Below are 19,846 nucleotides of genomic sequence, written 5' to 3'. Positions count from 1 at the left end.
ATATTCTCAGAATCTTCCTCCTACTTAGCACTGAGTCAAAAAATGAAACAATAGTGGTGTAAGAGTAAAAGTTCCTTATCTCTTAAGTTTTTCCTTAAGCCAGAGTCACCTTTGTATACTATGAAACAGCAGAAGAAACAAGTCACAACTCAATATCCAAAATACTATGTCTAAAGCAATATTTAAACGTGAGAGCAAACACAATATGGTATACAATCCACTGAAGATGCACAGTGTATCTGAAAGGCAAAAGACTAACCATGTTACAACAAAAGGATTGTTAGAGTTTATGAGTTGTACAACAGAAGCTGGAGGACATAAGCACTATTCAAACACTGTAACAAGCCTAATAAATCCCCTTACCTAAACCCTGAAGAGGTAGCACTGATTCTCTGGTTTAGAAGCTGGGGCCACTTTAAAGTGTCATTAACTAAATTTAAGTAACTAAGGAAAGAACCCAAGACTGTCATATCCCTTCAACAGAACAGTTTAAGGTTTTAAACATATTATTTTGTCACAGACTACAAATGTCCAAATATTTCACCTGAGTTTATGTATTTTGTTTATTTTCTGACTTGCCTCAATCACACAATTTTAAACAGAGGGATTTTTAGGACAGCATTTCCCTTGAAACTTCAAACCAAAGTTTCTCTCTTATTTGTTACTCTGTCCCCAGTGCCTAGTATGGTACCTGACATATACCACAATTAGTTAATAAATATTCTCACTGCTGGGATAATGTTCTTGCTGGTAGAATTACACTGTCAAAATTAATCTTTTTGGAATGCTTTCTGATAGCTAGTCCTACCACGTAGAATAACTCTACCTGTAAAGACTGCTTTGGTTATTAAAACAACAAAGTCAAAAATGTTTCCAGATAAGTCAAATGTACATGGTATCCTTAATTCATGGCACCATAAATAACAACAAAGCATGAAGAACATTTTAGCAATATCAAAACCAATAAAAGAAAACAGGCCAGGTGTGGTGGCTCACATCTGTAATCCCAGCACTTTGGGAGGTCAAGGTGGGAAGATTGCTTGAGCCCAGGCATTCGAGACTAGCCTGGGCAACAGATCCCATCTCTACAAAAAACAAAAAAACTTAACCAAACAAACAAAGATTAGCTTAGCTGGCCATGGTGGTGCACGCCTGTAGTCCTAGCTACTTGGGAGACTGAGGTGGAGGAATGCCTGAGCCCAGGAGGTCGAGGCTACAGTAAGCCGTGATGGCACCACTGCACTCCAGCATGGGTAACAAGTGAGACCCTGTGTAAAAACAAAAATTAATAATAAAATAAAACAGTAAAAAAAAAAAAAAAAATCAGTAGGTCTCTTTTTTTCTTACAGTACAAAGGTAACACTTGATACTGCTAAAGTAAACAATATTTTTGGTAAACATGTCTTTGTGTTTCAAAATGGGAATCTAGACCTTAATACTTAGAATGAGAAATGTCACTACAAAGAAAATGATTCAGGAGAAAAACGTTACTGTACGCCTCTCCCACTCAGGTTTTTAAAAGAAGCTGGCTTGAAGCTTTAAGTTAGGCAAACATATGAGACAGTAATCAAGTGAACTAGTTCTATATGAACTACTTTTATACAGGGCACTTTTTGGAGAGTAATTTTTGTTATGATTTCAAACTTACAGTGTACCCTTTCTAATATAAGATATTCTTTCACATAACTACAGTATAGCTATCACAATAAAAAACTGATATATCATGATATATCAAATAATATATTCATGCAGTCCATATTCAAATTTATCAACTATCCCAATAACGTATTTTTCTTCAATCTAGGATTCAGTCCAGGACTGTCTTAGTCGGTTTGTGATGCTATAATTGGATAATTTATAAAGGACAAACATTTATTTCTCACAGTTTCGGAGGCTGGGAAATCCAAGATCAAAGTGCTGGCACTTGGTATGAGCTTCTTGCTGTGTTCTCATATGGAAGAACGTGGAAGCGCAAGACACAGTGAACCCACTCTTGCAAACCCTTTTCATACCAGCATAACACCCTCCAAAAGACCTCACCTCCTAACACTGCTGCACTGGGGATTAAGCTTCTAACACGTGAATTCTGGGGGACACATTCAGGTCATGTCAAGGATGCACATATTGCATTTAATTTTCATGTTTCCCTATTCTCTTTTAATCTGCAACCATTTTTTAGCCTTTTCTACATTTCTGAACTTTTACAATTTTGAAGAGTACATCTCATTATTTTGTAGAATGTCTACATAGCACTTTATAAAACCAGCATCTACTTAAAAGTGAACATTTAAAAAAATGTTACATTTTAAGAAAAATATATTCAGGTAGATTTTGGTTATATGAGTAGAATGGTAAGAATTACATATAGAAAAAACGAAGAAGAAAAAAGAAAAATCACATTAACCACACAAGTCATTAATGGAAATCACAAAGTTTACTTCTTATGTGTATATTAAAAAATGATGCCTACATATAGACATGTATACAATGAATGTTATCAATATACAATAATATAAATGAGACATAAAGGAGAGAGGGCCAATTATGCACCACTAGTTAGCAAGGTACTAATGAAAGACAAATTGGGGGTTAGGCAACTTGAATTCCAATTCTGGCAACGAAGGGCTCTGAGCATGTCTCACATCACTTTGAAGCTGTTTATATATAAAATGAAGATGCCTGTATAGACGTATGGTTTGAAAATCTAGCTGACCATCAGAATCATGTGGGAAATTAAAATTATATATATATATATATATAGAGAGAGAGAGAGAGAGAGAGAGAGAGAGAGAGAGAGAGCGAGAGAGAGCGCTGAGCTCCTCTCCAGACTTTCTGAATCAATTTCTGGGGTAAAGTCTTTTTTAAAAATGTTCCCTAGAATGAATCTTATGATCATACCAGTGTAGAATTTTTCTGCAAACAAAATTTTATGTAGAAACCCAATATACAACACAGGTAAAGATATGGCAGCTTTTGCTAATGTGGGATTGAGACCATCTCCTAAATTCTGCTTGCTGATTTATAACCCATGATAGCTTCTCATTCAACCCTGTGAGTCAGTTTGCAAACTGGTCCAGAGTAGAGGATCACTAACACGTCTCCCAGTTCTAGTATCTGGGTCTTTTATGCCTAAACAGCAAAATATTTCTTTCAGAGTGCAAGTCATCATAATTTATTAGTTTTGAATTCTCAAGCAATTCACTTAAACTTCTGAGTGTCTATTTCCTCATCTTACAGTGTGAACAGAGAATTCTCGTCTCCAGTTACACGAAGGATTAAATGGGATATCCAAGCAAAGCACTCAGCAGCGAGCCTAGCACAGGACTTGAACACAGGTATTCAATAACACGAGTGACTCTTCTCCACCCCTCTCCTGCTCACTAATAAAAAATAATGGTGTCAAAAATATAATTGATTATGTGAGGAGAGAAGATCAGTTTTAAAAGGGTCATGATTTAGTAACAAAAAGTAGAGTGATTTTAATTCTCTTCCTACACACAAGTTATAAGTTCATTTTTTTTTAGTACTGGATAATTAAAAGATACATAAAAACCATGGATTCACTTATACGATTGGCATACAAAGGGCTATAAGAATTTGGCCTCATGGTAATACCTCCTGAATTATTCAGTTCCATTTTTATGCAGTATGGCATATGATTTTAATAAATGTATTTTTTAAAAGACAAAAACCCAGACTCGATGATTATGCAAATTAAAAGACATTAAGAAAAATTCTTAAGTATTATAAACCTTCACATTTATTTAATAGTGCTCTCAACACATATATTCAAGTGGAGCACACCACCTGTAAGTCAAATGAGCCCTACTGCACTATAGATATATCATTTAATGGACTTTAGGTAAGGTTATTTTTTTTTAAAAAAGATGAAAACATTCAGGTAAACAAAAACCTTTCAAAATCTTTATGTTATACATTTTAAGTATATCATTTGAGAATGTGCACTATATGATAAACTTGAGTTCTAAGGATTTCTATTACTAATGGCTACTAATTATCTTTCTCATCCCAATCTGGGTTTTAGGTCTTATTTAACTAAGCCAGTTTCAACAAGGAATATGATCTATAAATGTTTTTAAAAACAGGTGACTTGAGATTCTAGTGAGGTGCTTGAGTTTCCTTCTTACTATTCATATTTAAAGGAGACTTAAAGAAATGGATGATGTATCTTTAAGGGAAATTCATACATGTTTTTAACAAGAAAATTTCACTTTAATTTTTTAAAAGCTCATACTTATAAATATGGAGAATTCTAAGATCAAATGGTATAATCATTGTGTTCAGCTTTGTGGCTTCCTATTTATATTTTATAATTCAGCAGAAAATGAATCTTGGAATGTGTGATACTGAAGGTAGAATTTCTGAAAAATACTTAATACTGCTGAAAAAGTTTTAAAAAATAGAGAGATGAGTTTTCTGATTACCACTATCCTGAACAATTTTGTTCTGACAAATTCTTTAACCTCTGATATGTTCATTAGTAAAACACCAACTAATTGAATCCATCGACATGAAAAACCACAGGCTGAAATGTGAAGTGCATACATCATGCTGAAGGATTTTGTCTCAGCCACGGAGGTAATAGTCAGCGAGGTCAGGTCAAAGAGGGTTAAACCAAGTCAGGATATAGCCAAAGAAATACATCAAACGCTGATTTTAAAAGGGCAATTAATCTTGGACAGAAATGCTTCCTGGGGAATGAGATCTCAATCTTAAGAGCACACTACATGATGTAGCAGTAAAAATGAACATATACAAGCTTACAGGGCTTTTATCCTATGATCACAAACAGAAGGAGAGTGCTGTTTATCAGAAAAATACAAACCCATTTAAAAATACTTACATTAACTTCTTCCGGATCCATACTCACTTAGCAGGACAGGTCTTAATGAACATGCAATATCCCAGTATATACCAAATACCAGGTATACTAAATATCTCTTTCCTTGCATACATTTTATATCTTTATTATTTCTGTCCAAAATATTTTCAGAGCTTTGACTCTTAACATTTTAAACAATTTAAAAATGTGCCCATATTAATTCTTTCATTGACTTTTACTTATAATCCTTGTATTTCTTAGTAAGGAGGACATAAACTAAAATTTAAATTATATAAAAAATCCCATATGATTAGCTGTAATTATAGAAAGCAAAGTGTATTAAATTAAGTGATTGTAAGGCCATTTTTAAAACTGATTCAAAGCTTCCTGACAATAAGATAAAAATGTGGTAAAAGTTAAAAATTAAACCTTGTTCATTAATAAATAAATAAACTTTGAAAACAATATTATTTCATCTGCTTTCATAAAATGACCCAGTAACTCTAGTTGGGTGTAATAGGGTCCATTAATATTTGTCAAGTATGAACTATAGAATAGCTCAACTTCATTGCTTTATTTAAAATATAGACAATAATTGTACTGTTTACATAAGGTCAGAATGAAGCCCCACAGTACCTGTTTCAATGAAAAGATGACTTGTTTTTAATTGTCTGCATATACTATTATTTTGGTAAGAGAATTTTGTTTCCTAGTGCTAAAAATGAAATAATTGTGCAAGTGTATGTTTCTCATTTTGGGGACAGTCAGGTTAATTCATTTAACTTCTTGAGATTGAGATAACAATAATTCAGGAGGAGAAACCAGAAGCATCTTCTGTCAGGTCCAGTAATCTCACCATTTCCAGTAGTGGAGAACAATCAGCACTATTTCTTTGATTTTAGAAAAAACATATGTCAATGGACTTAGTGAATTAAGAGATTCTTTATCACCAGAATTAGTCAATGTTGCCCATGTGCTGAGACAATATGCAGAGATGGAGGGAGAGGGAAGCAATCAAAGAATTTGATTCATTTAATCTTAGAATTTAATAGTATAATGATAAATTAAGAAAATATATTGTAATTAGTATATTTAAACTGAGCCTAACAGATTATTTAAACATGCTTATGAGGGCTACATTTGAAGAACTTTTAGAATTCCCACCGTGAATGACACTGTATCATTTCTTCCATAAAATATGTACACAAGAAGGAATACAAGCAGAGAGTGTTAGGCAAGACTGAAAGGAGAGGCTCCCATTATAGCCAAGTGACCCCATCCCATATGTCAGGCTTACAGTATCTCCACAAAGTTACAAATGGACTTTCCACGGTCACTTGTGAAGAGATTAAACAACAAATATATGTAAAATTTGCTTTTTATGGTTTTCTTCAATGTGAAACTACTAGCAACTATCTATTACAGTCTAGTTTTGGACTTCTTGCCTTAAAGAGGTTTAAAATATTTTAACAAGTATATGATCATAGTCGATCTGGCTGCAGGAAATGCAGTGACTATGAAGATGCCTTAGTAAAATAAGCTTATTTCTTCCATACCAGAGACACACTTCCGGCACTTCTAATCATGTCCAGAAGTTAACTTCTAAGAAAGTAGAAATCAATGTCTCTTGCCATAACTTGAGTTATTTTTATAAGCAGTTACAATATTGATTTACAGTTAGAGCATTATACATTTATAACTTCTATGTGTAGATTGAACATCGCCTACTTGTCTTTGCATAGTGGAATTAACAAACAAACAAAAAAAACAAAACTGCTTCTTTATCACTTTCCTTTGTAAATTTCTTATAAATACAGTTCTTTTACTTGTGAAAAATGCTAACAAAACTCTAAGAAACAAAAAAGATTCAAATATAAAGTCTCAAAAAATAAAAAAGACAATGAAGACTCACTTCAAAAAAATTTCTGGTTCATTTAAACTCTGTATGCACCCCATAAGATGGTAGCAGGAAGCCTCATTATTTTATAAAATAAGAAAACTGAATATTCATTAAAAAAACTCTAAATGATTGCCCAAATCAAACAGTGTGAAGCTATAGAGATACTAATTCCTTCTAATTCAAATTCTAAATGAGTATCTAAAGAATTACTGAAACTGTAAATCCTGCAATCTGATGAGGTTTGGGGACTGGAATTTTTTTATTCCTGTGGCATGAGTTTGCAAACTGAAGTGCCTATTCTTCTGGGGGCAGTGCCATCACACTGACAAATGTGATTATTGCTCAAATATTATCTCAAATCACAAGATATTAACCAGCTTCAATTTTGTCCAAATACTTAAAGTATCTGCCTTATACGGTCAGCATGAGAGTTATATGTTTCTTTTTCTAATTGCTTTTATGTCTGAACAAATTTATCTTGTCAGCTAATTCACTTTATTAACATAATCTAATCATATAGCGCAAAGCAGAAAAAATGTGAATATACCATCTTTTCTTTCCTTTTTTCTTTTTTCTGAGATGGAGTTTCACTCTTGGTGCCCAGGCTACAGTGCGATGGTGCATTCCAGGTCACTGCAACCTCCGCCTCCTGGGTTCAACCAATTCTCCTGCCTCAGCCTCCCGAGTAGCTGGGATTACAGGCATGCACCACCACACTCGGCTAATTTTGTACTTTTAGTAGAGACGAGGTTTCACCATGTTGGTCAGGCTAGTCTCTAACTCCTGACCTCAGGTGATCCACCCGCCTAGCTTACCACATTGCTGTACATTACATTAGAAGACTGCAAAATGAAGTTTAAGTGGGTAAAGCTTATAGGTGTTTTGTATTCTCCAAGGTAAAAAATAAATGTTCTTGATACGTTATTTTTAATGAACATAGAAAAAAATATTTCACTTCAGGTCTGGTACAGAAGCTTAGATCTCTGAGTCATTTTAACTACAGCTGAAACCACAAAAACAATTTACCTGAGCTCACCTTTGGTCATTTCCTGTTACCTCCAACTTGACTAATTCCCTCAGCCATTTACAAAAAAAGAAAGGAACACACAAAAGAGCTCATCATTAGTTACTCCACAAGCAGCAGCTCACCATTAGTTACTCCACAAGAACAACAACCTAAAGCACGTATTCATAAATACTAGTACATTCAACTTTCATATGATGAAATCAGACAAAAGTATTTCATCACTGAATCACTTGGAGGGAGTAGAAGACAATGGTGCCACATAACTTATATGAAGTACTTTCTCTTTTCATCATGTGATGACAGCAAGTTCTTATCCATACACACCCAATCTTAAAGTCTTTCGCTTTCAACTTAAGTTGAGTGCAGGTGTGTCAAACTGCTTCATGTCTGACACGTCTGACAATACTACAGGTGAACTGAACCAGGAAGCAAACGGGTTTTTACTGAAACAGTGACTTGATGTTTTGGATACTCTACACAGATTTTTAAATGACAATTTTTTTTTTAATACGTAATAAAAAGAAGAGGCAATGATAAAAGTTTTTCTAAAGAAAAGATACTGGTGTTAGAGATGTGGCTTCCTCCTGGAATGAAAGATACCATCAAAAATACCTGAAAAGAATAGAAAGAATAGGCATTATCTATGTCATTTCAACGAAGTGTGTGTTCCGCAGTCAAGAGAAGCATTTGAGAGTTTGCGTGGGGAGAAGTCTCTCACACAATGTACTAACCTACAGCACCTGAAATCACCTAAAAGGAAGGTTTGTGGATAAGGTTGTGTGGCTGCGTTGCCTCACTGCTCCACTCTTCAAAAAAAAAAACCACAAGGGAAGTCACACTGTGTATCCCCCAGAAAAGGATGTACATGTAGAGCAGCCTAGAAATTAAAGAGAACAAAGAGTCTCTTTGTCTCTTTTAAAAGAACAGCTTCACAAATTTGCGTGCCTTTCTTGTGTAGGGTCACGTTAATCTTGTCTTGTAACCTGGGTCTAAGACCAGAATAAAGGTGTATTTTGAGAGTGTGTGTCAGTTCAAAGCACCTGACTGCTTTTCATTTACATGTCTAGTGTTCATAATCACCATTTAAAAAATTCAACAAGAGTGGTCAGGATTATATATAGGAACACTAAAATAACAAAGCAAACAAAATAAAAACAGTAGACACTCAGGTTCCTAAGATCGTATCAGAAATATTACTAAGAGAGAAGAGCATGTAGGCAGATTAGATACTAAACACAAATTGAAGAATAAAGATCTGTGAAAGTAAAATAGTTAGGAAAAAGCAAGTATTTCAGAATGTTATTTGAAACTAAATCAAAAAGTTAAAAAGAAAGAAAGAAAAAAGCAAATGGCAGCATAGTAAAGAGGAAAAAACCAACAGACCACCAGGAGATGGAGACCTGTGTTCTAAACCTAGTTCTGCAATTAAGTGGTTAAGACACCTTTGGCAAAATCATGCAAAAAATTAAGAGAGTAAACTTTGGGAGGCCAAGGTGGGTGAATCACTTGAGGCCAAGAGTTCAAGATCAGCCTGGCCAACATGGTGAAACCCTGTCTCTACCAAATATATAAAAATTAGCCAGGCATGGTGGCACATGCCTGTAATCCCAGCTACTTGCGTGACTGAAGCACAAGACTGCTTGAACCTGGGAGGGAGGGGTTGCAGTGAGCTGAGATGGCATCACTGCACTCCAGGCTGGGCAACGGAGTGAGAATCTGTCTCCAAAAAAAAAAAAAAAAGGTAACTTGAAAGTTCTACAGTTATACAATTCTTTAAAGATGTAAAATACAGTATTAACACCCAATTAATTTCTTCCCACTCTAGGCACTCCTTAACCACACCCACAAACTAGAAATTGGCAACCATGAAATAAAAATGAATTGAGCTAATAAATTTGTCATTAACAAAATAAACAATAAAAAATTTCAAGTAAGCCCTCTTTCCTGGATTATAAAGCAACTGTTAACTTTAATTTTAACAGATAAAACACAAATGTATCAAGGGAGACCACCTTATATAAACTTGGGACTAGCAAATATGGATCATTTGGTGTCTGTGACAATTGTGCTGCTGTTAGGGGACAGATCATTATAGAACATATTCCTGCCAAGGTTTTTGGTTTCATTGGGGTGTTCCCATTCTATAGTCAAGGATGCTATAAAAAAGTAAATTTAAAATGACATATTTTAAAAAGCAGATTGTCAAAAAAAACAACTAGGAAAAGTGTAGTAAGGTAGTCATTTGAGACTGGGTGCAGTAGCTCATGCCTACAATCCCAGTACTTTCTGAAGCTAAAGTGGTAGTATCACTTGAGTGAGAAATGTAAGACCAGCCTGGGCAACACAGTGAGACCCCACCTTTTGTTTTTAAAAAAGGTAGTTATTTGAATATTAAACTCTGGCTTAAATTTCATTTACTCCTAATTGATAAAAGCATTTGTTATAGTTTCGTTGCTTGTCCCCGCCAAACCCCAGGTTGAAATTTTATCCCCGAAGTTGGAAATGGGGCCTAATGGGAGGTACTTGGGTCAGGGTTGGGGGGTGGATACCTCATGAATAGATTAATGCCTTCCCTGGGTGTGGAGGAGTGAGTGAGTTCTCACTGTCTTAGTTCCCACAAGAGCTGGTTATTACAAAGAGCCTGGCACCACCCTGCTCTCTCTGGCTTCCTTTCTCACCATGTGACCACTGCACACATTTCCCTTCAGCTTCCACCATGAGGAGAAGCAGCCTGAGGATCTCAAGAGATGCCCAATATCCAGGCAGCAGAGTTGTGAGTTAAATAAATCTTTTTTCTTTATAAATTACCCAGCCTCAGGTATTTCTTTTTTTTTTTTTTTTTTTTTTTTTGAGATGGAGTCTCGCTCTGTCTCCCGGGCTGGAGTGCAGTGGCCGGATCTCAGCTCACTGCAAGCTCCGCCTCCCGGGTTCACGCCATTCTCCTGCCTCAGCCTCCGGAGTAGCTGGGACTACAGGCGCCCGCCACCTCGCCCGGCTAGTTTTTTGTATTTTTTAGTAGAGATGGGGTTTCACCGTGTTAGCCAGGATGGTCTCGAACTCCTGACCTCGTGATCCGCCCGTCTCGGCCTCCCAAAGTGCTGGGATTACAGGCTTGAGCCACCGCGCCCGGCCTAGGTATTTCTTTACAGCAACACAAACAGACTAAGACAGCATCTAGTTTTTTTAATGTTCTTTAAAGTACTATTACAAAGTACTCAAAAAGGGAAAAAAAACAATACAGAGAATTGAGTAACTGAAAGCCAATGTTGCCATGGACAGGAAAGAGGTTTATGGGGTATATCTCTATCAGCAATAAAAACTATTAACTTTTTAATTACACTTCAAATGAAAATAACTCATCTATATTCCAAAATCCTCAAAAACACAGAAAAATAGACATTAAATAGATCAAAAACAAACCACCTTATAAAACTGAGAAAATGAACTTAAAAAGTAAGGTTATTCTTGAATTTCTGGGAATTTCTCAGAAGTTATGAGTTACTTAGTCAAAATTTATGTAGCTTGAGGTAAAAAATAAAAAGTTTACTTAACTGTCTCTAAAGATATACAGGAAAATGGCAACACTTGTTGTCTCTAGAAAAGGGAACTAGGTTAGAGTTTGGTGAGCAGCAGTTAGGAAAGAGACTTTTTACTAAATTCCTTTATGTTTAAAATACGTAAATGTATTGTCTATAAGAAAAAAAGTTTTAATTATTTTAACTGAACACAATCCATTAAAAAAAAGTGATAGGAATTCACCAAAATTAAATGCTTTTATCCTTCAAAAGAAAATGAAGACAAGGTTGGGTGTGGTGGCTCACACTTGTAATCCCAGCACTTTGGGAGGCTGAGGCGGGTGAACCTCCTGTGGTCAGGAGTTCGAGACCAGTCTGGCCAACATAGTGAAACCCTGTCTCTACCAAAAATACAAAGATTAGCCGGGCATCGTGGCAGGCACCTATAATCCCAGCTACTAGGGAGGCTGAGTCACAAGAATCACTTGAACCCGGAGGTGGAGGTTGCAGTTAGCCAAGATCGTACCACTGCGCTCCAGCGAGAGACAGAGGGGCGGGGGGGGGGGGAGAGAGAGAGAGAGAGAGAATGAAGGCAAGTCACAGAGTAGGAGAAAATATCTGTAAATTGTATGTCTGATAAAGAACTTGTATCCAGAACATATAAACAATGCTCAAAATTCAGTAATAAGGAAACAATCCATGAGAAAAACAAGAAAATGATGTGAATAGACACTTCATCAAAGAGATCTACAAATTATAATAAGCACATGAAAACGTGTTCAATGCCATTAGTCATTAGAAAAATGAGAATTAAAATCATCATGAGCTACCACTAGGATGGTAATACATGTGAGTGAGAATGTAGAGAAACTAGAATTCTTTTTTTTTTTTTTTTTTTTTTGAGACAGAGTCTGGCTCTGTCACCCAGGCTGGAGTGCAGTGGCCGGATCTCAGCTCACTGCAAGCTCCGCCTCCCGGGTTCACGCCATTCTCCTGCCTCAGCCTCCGGAGTAGCTGGGACTACAGGCGCCCGCCACCTCGCCCGGCTAGTTTTTTGTATTTTTTAGTAGAGACGGGGTTTCACCGTGTTATCCAGGATGGTCTTGATCTCCTGACCTCATGATCTGCCTGTCTCAGCCTCCCAAAGTGCTGGGATTACAGGCTTGAGCCACCACGCCCGGCCAGAAACTGGAATTCTTACACACTGCTGGTAAGACTGTAAAATGGTACAGTCACTTTGGAAAAGGTTAGCAGTTTCTTTTAAAATAAAAAATAAACTTGCTATATGACCTTGTCACTCCACTCCTAGGAAGCTACCCAAGAAAAATGAAAACAAATATTCACAGAAAGACCCATATTTGAATGTTCCTAGTAGCTCTGTTTATAAAGGTGAAAAGCTGGAAACAGTCCAAACACCCATCAGCTGGTACAGGGAGAACCAAAATGTGATGTATCTACCCAATGGAGTATTAGTCACCAATAAAAAGGAACAAACTATGGACACTTGCTTCAATATGGATGCAATTCAAATACATAATGTTAAGTGGAAAAAAACAGTTGCAAAAGACACTATGTTGTATGATTCAATTTATGTGAAACATCCAACTAGGCAAATTATAGAGATAGAAAGCAGACCAGTGGTTGTTTATAGCTGGCAGTGGAGCAGAGATTAGCTACAAGTAAGTACAAGGAGATGGAAATGTTCCAAAAACCAAATTGTGGTGATGGTTGCACAACTCTATAAATTCATTAAAAAATCATTAAATTATAAAAAAATTATTTAACTAAAACTCTTACTGAAAGCTAAAATTACACAGTAGAAAAGATGGATTAGGATTCTAAGATAGTATTATAATCAACTTAATGCTAATTGCTCCATGATTTAATGATCATAAATAATATGTTTCATGGTAATGATAGAAAGAATTTAGTAACTGGATTGTTTAGCAAACATTTACCCTAGCACTAGAGATACATGGATGTGTGTAAGACATCATCAGAAACCTTACTATAAAGGCTAGTAAAGGTCAAGGAAGACTTTATAAAATGGATTTATAACCTCTTAAACCCTGTTCAGTTTTAATAATTTTGGGTAGTAGTCAGTGGTCTCTTCCTTCAATCCCTTCTGGTATTGGTGTATTATTTTAGATGCCCTTCCCCTTCCTATTGAATCTCTGTTCATTTTTAAAGTGTTATCTACATGTAGGAATGCTAGTATAGGCAAGCATACTTGATTAAGGAAAATCGCAATATTCTCAGGCTGAATGACACATATTTTGGGCTCCATATTCTTTGCTTAGTCATTTAGGCTGGAATACCACAACATTACCCCCAAACCCACTGTTTCTGATTCTACTACTTAGGCAAACTATTTCCTTAGATGCATCATGCTTCATGAACTGTGTGGTATATGTCATGCAAGTAATCCTGCATTTCTCCAATTCAGAATACATTCATAAGAAGCATTACCGGTTAAAGTATTACCTTCATATATACTAATGCATTACCTCTTTCCCTCATAGATTTAAAGTTTTAAAAAAAACTGTTATATAATAAATATAAACTCTATGCAATTTTTATGTCAATACAGTAATATACCACTGAAAATTTCCCCTGTAGTTTTAGTAAGCATTAATAGGGCTGGGATTCAAGAACAGCAGGACATTTTACACACACACACACACACACACACACACACACACACACACACACACATAACGTGGTCATTTGGTATTCATGAAGGATTGGTTCAAGGATTGCTGAGGATACCAAAACCCACCGATGCTCAAGTCCCTTATACAGAATGGCATAATATTTGCATATAACCTATGCACATGTATGCTTTAAATCATTCATCTCTAGATTACTTGTAATATTTAATGCAATCTAAATCGATATAAATACTTGTACTGTATTGTTTAGGGAACAATAACAAGAAAAAAAAAAGTCTGTTTATCTTCAGTACAGACATAATCATCCATTTTCTCTCCCAAATATTTTTTATCTGCTGTGGGCATGATGTGGAGCCCATGGATGCGAAGGGCCAACTGTATTATACACATATGTATATCTCATGTATTCAAGTGTGTGTGTGTGTGTGTGTGTCTGTCAACAGTGGTCTCCATCAGTTAATGGATTATGGGCACTGTTGTTTTCTGCATTTTCTTGGTGTTCTGTATGTTGTAATAAAGAAAAACAGAATTCAGCAATTTTAAAATTTGTCCCTTGTGTGCAGGAAAACACCCTTAACCTAAGTTACAAAATTAGGGCCATAAAACAGGTCAAGTTTTTGAATGAACTTGTAGATTGTCAAAGCCTAAAAGAACAAGGTTAACTAAAAAAGAAAAAGTAGAAAGTAGTAGAAAATTCAAATAAAATACTCATCAATTATTCAGTATTACCAACTTTCACATACCAAAAATAAGAAAATTATTTTTACCATTTCTGACTTCTTTAAAGTTAATAAACAAAATGCAAGATTAAAAGTAGTATTTATCAGAACTGAATCCATAAATTAAAAACCAGAGTACCAGAGATGTGCTAAGAGGGTGATTTAAAAACTATTCTATTTTGCCAGAGTCGAGTCCTCATTTTGTTAGTCAATAATTTACAAAATAATATATTAAATATTAAGTGCTTCTGTTTGAAGAGACTTTTCACCGTAAGATATGAAAATATCTTCCTGAAATAACCTGTTATTTATAAATGTGGAATGCTTATTTTACTTCAGCAACAGAAAATGAAAGAAATGTTTTAATGTTGCTCATTGTATTACCTTCAGGATCAACAGCAGAAGGACAAACTTCTTTGAGGAGATCTCCTAGTGTGTGCACCTGTCCATCTGCAGCCACAGGACGAAACAGCTTCTGAATGAAAGGTCTTTCAGTTGTTGTCTATTTGAAAAATGAAAAAATAATTCAAGCAATTAAGTCTTTGTTGCTGCCAATTATAAATTTATATATCATAAACTTTATGGATTAAAAAGCAAACAACACAAAAAGATACCAATGAAAGCATTTCTTCTCAGTATCTCTAAAAGAGACTAACAAAGCAAAGACAAAACAGAAACCCTGGCTGAATACTGAATTGAAGAAGGAAATTTTTTAGAAATCCAACTATAAAACACAGTTTTGGGATAAATGGGGAAATACAGAATGGACAACTGATAATATTATTGAGTGAATGTCAAATTTCATAGGTATAATAAGGACAATCCTTATTTTGAAGAAATTCATGTTCAAGTGTGTGTGTGTGTGTGTGAGAGAGAGAGAGAGAAAGAGAGAGAGAGAGTTGTGGGGTGTGTGTGTGTGTGAAGACAAAGCAAAAATAAAAAAATATTAACTAATGCTGAATCTAGGTAGAAGGTGTATGATTTTAGTACTTTCATTATTTCAACTTTTTGATAGGTTTCACGGTTTCCAAAATAGCAGATGCAGCCATTTCATCTGACAAAAACTGTTAGTAGCACTACACCATAATTTATTGCTAATAACCTCATTGTTTTACTCACTTTTAAAATTGTTTCATTTACTAAATGTCCTTAGTGATGATGGAGGCTTTATCATGACAGAGTACAGAGGCTCTGAAATCAGCCAGTGTCTACAAAGAACACTACTGTTTGCAAGATCTATGATCTTGTACCCAGTTCCCTTTATCTGCTAATTTGGGACATTCCATATCTCTTGAGTTTGTTGTGGAAATAAATGAACAACTGTGCCAACCACAGAGTAAATAAATAAACGTTAAAGAGAATAAAAGCATTTTTACCTCCTCTCTCCCTCTTAACTGTTATTTCACTGTAAGATGGTAAATTTTAAGCTTTCTGAGATGAAAAATCATTAAAACTTAATAAGAACAGAGAAATGTCATATATATATACATATATCTATCTATCTATCTATCTATATATATATAGAGAGAGAGAGAGTTTGTTTTTTGAGACAAGGTTTCACTCTGTCACCCAGGCTGAACTGCAGTGGCACAACCCCCAAGTTGCAATTCTCCACCTAAGCCTCCAGAGTAGCCGGGACTACAGTTGTGAGCCACCATGTTCAGCTAATTTTTGTATTTTCTGGGGGGGGGGGGGGGGGGGGGGGGGGTCTCACTATGTTGCCCAGGCTGCCTCATATTTTATAAGAATATGATTTCAAACACTTAGGCATTAGAGACAAGTTTTTGTTTTTGTCTTTTAATGACAGAGATACACCTCAACATCTTTGACACAACTGTTAGAGATTTGGTTTAAAAAGAAATAGACATGGATGAAGCGGGAAACTATCATTCTCAGCAAACTAACACAGGAACAGAAAACCAAACACCTCGTGTTCTCACTCATAACTGGGAGTTGAACAATGAAAACACATGGACACAGGGAGGGGAACATCACACAACAGGGCCTGTTGGGTAATAGGGGGCTACGGGAGGGATAGCATTAGGAGAAATACCTAATGTAGATGAGGGGCTGATGGGTCCAGCAAACCACCATGGCACGTGTGTATCTATGTAACAAATCTGTATATTCTGCACATGTATCCCAGAACTTAAAGTATAATACAAAAAAAAAAAACCATAATAAAAATAAATAGAAAAAATAAACATATAAGCATGTGAGCTGCCTTTCCTAGTTCTATGCTTATGTATTCACTGAATACATAGTATTTTAAAATAGTACTCCAATAATATATTTGAGTGTTTGTGACAAGTATGAAAATAAACTGTAATTTTTAAAAAATCTTGATAATATGCACTGAATATGATTCAATTCACTTCACTATTTGAACTCTATGAATTATTTTTAAAAATATGACTGATATCCTTTGATATGTGTTGGCTCTGTGTCCCCACCAAATCTCATCTCAAATTGTAATCCCCACATGTGTAGGGAGGGACATGTAATCCCCCTGTGTCGAGGGAAGGAGGTGACTGGGTCATGGGGGTGGTTTTCCTCATGCTGTTCTCGTGATACTAGTGAATTCTCACGAGACCTGATGGTTTTAAAAGTGGCAGTTTTTCCTGCACTCTCATCTCTCTTTCCTGCCGCCTTGTGAAGGTGCCTGCTTCCCTTTCTACCATGATTTTAAGTTTCCTGAGGCCTCCACAAGCCATACGGAAAAGTGTCAGTTAAACCTTTTGCCTTTATAAATGATCCAGTCTCAGATATTTCTTTATAACAGAGTGAAAACAGACTAATACATCCTTCAATTTAAAAAGCCATACTTTCTCATACAAGTTGAAACAAAGAACAGTATCATGCATAATCAAGTGATTAACTGTGTAAAGATAATAAGGTTGGGGAGTTCAGAGAAGAAAAGAAATGAAAAGGGAACTGTAGTGATAATTTAAAATAGCCATCCCTCACTCAGGGTTTTTGATCTTCAGGCCATGAAGAAGCTTTTAATGCTTTTTAGCAAAGGAAGTAATGTTGGCGAAAGGCTTTTTCTGACGATTAATGGAAAGCAGTGCTGTGTATGGTGAGTTGGTTATGAAGCAAAATCAAGAATGACTGGTGAGAGGCTGACTGAATATAGCAAGCTTATGTGAAGACAACTGGAGCTGGTGCAGTAGAAAACGAAGAGACCAGGAATATGCCCACAACTTAAAGAAAAAAGTCAGAAGGTACCTCCCACAGTCCGACCTGAAAACAACAAAGTCAAAGGAATCTTTTCAAGAAGTTGGAGCTCTCATTCATATCCTAATTAGTGTATGAAATGCGAGGTGGCTTTGCTATAATGAAATTATCTGGAATATTTCTAACACAAAGAAATAATAAATACTTGAGGTGGTGAATATCCTCATTTGATCATTGCACATTGCATGCTTATAGCAAAAGATTACATGTACCCCATAAATAATTGCAACTATTATATATCCATAAAAATTAAAACTAAAAAATTAAAAATTACCTGAAAAAAATGCTAAACAGGAAAGGCCAACTAGTCTTGGTTACATATTAAAAAACAGAAATTCTCCTCTAACCTCACTACCGGAGAAATATCCTGTTATTTTTATGTATCTCTCTTTTTTCCCACTCTTTCCCAAATCTGAGCAAGTATTATAAAGGAATATAACCTTCAATGATCTTTTATGATGAGGTATTTGCTTAGTGGGGAGAAAGCCCCAGTGCTGTTACATAGTGTAGCTACTTGCTGTAGAATGGTAACCAAGAAAACGCTCAGCAAAGTGTTGTTTCTCATTTAATGAAAATCTTATTTTAAAAGACAAAAACTCAATATACCCCAACCAAAAATCTGATGAACATTTTCTGTTTAATATTTATTATACAGTGCCTTTAAAAACATATTCTTATTCTTAAAAATTTAGTGTGCTAGTAAATAGCAATTAAGTACCTAAGTCAATCAGGACTACAAAAAAATACTCAATTTGGGGAGTTAGTTACTTCTGTCATCTGAATGTTTGCATCCCTTCAAAATTCCTGCTGAAACCTATTCCTCACCATTGGCAGTACTAAGAGGTGAAGCTTTTGAGAGGTAATTAGGTCATGAGGGCAGAGTCCTCACGAATGGGATCAATGCACTTATAAAAGAGGCCCCAGGGAGCTTGTAAGCCCTTTGCCCCTTGTGCCATGTGGGGTGGGGGTGGGGGGCGGCAGTGCAGCAACCAGTGCTAACTCTGAAGCAGACAGCAGTCCTCACCAGACACTTAATCTGCTGAAGCCTTGCTCTCTGACTTCCCAGCCTCCAGAACTATGAAGAATAATTTTCTGTTGTTTATACATACATTATCCAGTCTAGGCCTGGTGTGGTAGATCACCTGAGGTCAGGAGTTCAAGACCAGCCTGGCCAACATGGTGAAACCCCATCTCTACTAAAAATACAGAAAATTAGTTGGGCATGGTTGTGGGCGCCTGTAATCCCAGCTACTCAGGAGGCTGAAGCAGGAGAATCACTTGAAGCCAGAAGGCAGAGGTTGCAGTGAGTCAAGATCACATGCCATTGAACTTCCAGCCTGGGCAACAAGAGCGAAACTGTCTCAAAAAATAACAACAATAAAAATTACCTAGTCTAAGATATTTTGTTATAGCAGCCCAAATGGACTAAGACAATTACCCTTAAAACAAAAGCTCCTACAGATCATGCAATCAAGTGCAGAGGTTCTTAAGGGCCATGGGAATGGAGGACACATTCATGCAAACTTTTCAACAGTTCTCATTAGCCCTGTGTTAGAGCTCTGCAGAGAAGACTAAATTATACCGAGAAATATTTTTAAATCTCCACAAATAGGAATTTGTAAACGCTGATTTAGTATATATAAAATTAGACAAGACTAACAATATTCAATGCAATCTAAATCTTACGTTGACAGACAAGAAAGCCACTGCAAACAGGAATATACCACAATACCTGATCTTGCCACATATTTGTAAATATGCAAAGCATTTCAATAACTTCCAAGAAACTGTGTTACTCTCATGAGAAATAACATGATGTAAGTCACCTTTGAAACTGCCCTTGTTACTTTTTCAAATGTATGTTAGTCATTTCTTAACACCAAATGAAATGAAAAACTGAGGTGGTAATGGCTGGCTGCTCCCATCTCTCCTC

The 19,846-nt window shown here is 35.9% G+C and overlaps 1 protein-coding gene across 4 annotated transcripts in view; it reads right to left on the bottom strand.

The window, feature by feature from the left end:
* Positions 1–19,846, bottom strand: part of ATG5 (autophagy related 5) — a 136,618-nt gene that overhangs the window by 3,897 nt on the left and 112,875 nt on the right. For 3 of the 4 annotated variants that reach the window (XM_010352504.2, XM_010352506.2, XM_010352505.2), the window contains one exon: positions 15,061–15,178. In XM_010352504.2, the coding sequence (XP_010350806.1) occupies positions 15,061–15,178 (118 nt within the window). Of the gene's footprint in view, positions 1–15,060; positions 15,179–19,846 lie in introns of those variants that run through there. The other variant, XM_030929147.1, reaches the window with a different exon arrangement.

This window comes from Rhinopithecus roxellana, chromosome 4 (assembly GCF_007565055.1).
Source record: "Rhinopithecus roxellana isolate Shanxi Qingling chromosome 4, ASM756505v1, whole genome shotgun sequence".
NCBI classification, from domain to species: domain Eukaryota; kingdom Metazoa; phylum Chordata; class Mammalia; order Primates; family Cercopithecidae; genus Rhinopithecus; species Rhinopithecus roxellana.
The sequence above is the reverse complement of the archived record's forward strand: the minus strand, read 5'-3'. Positions and strand labels throughout refer to the sequence as shown.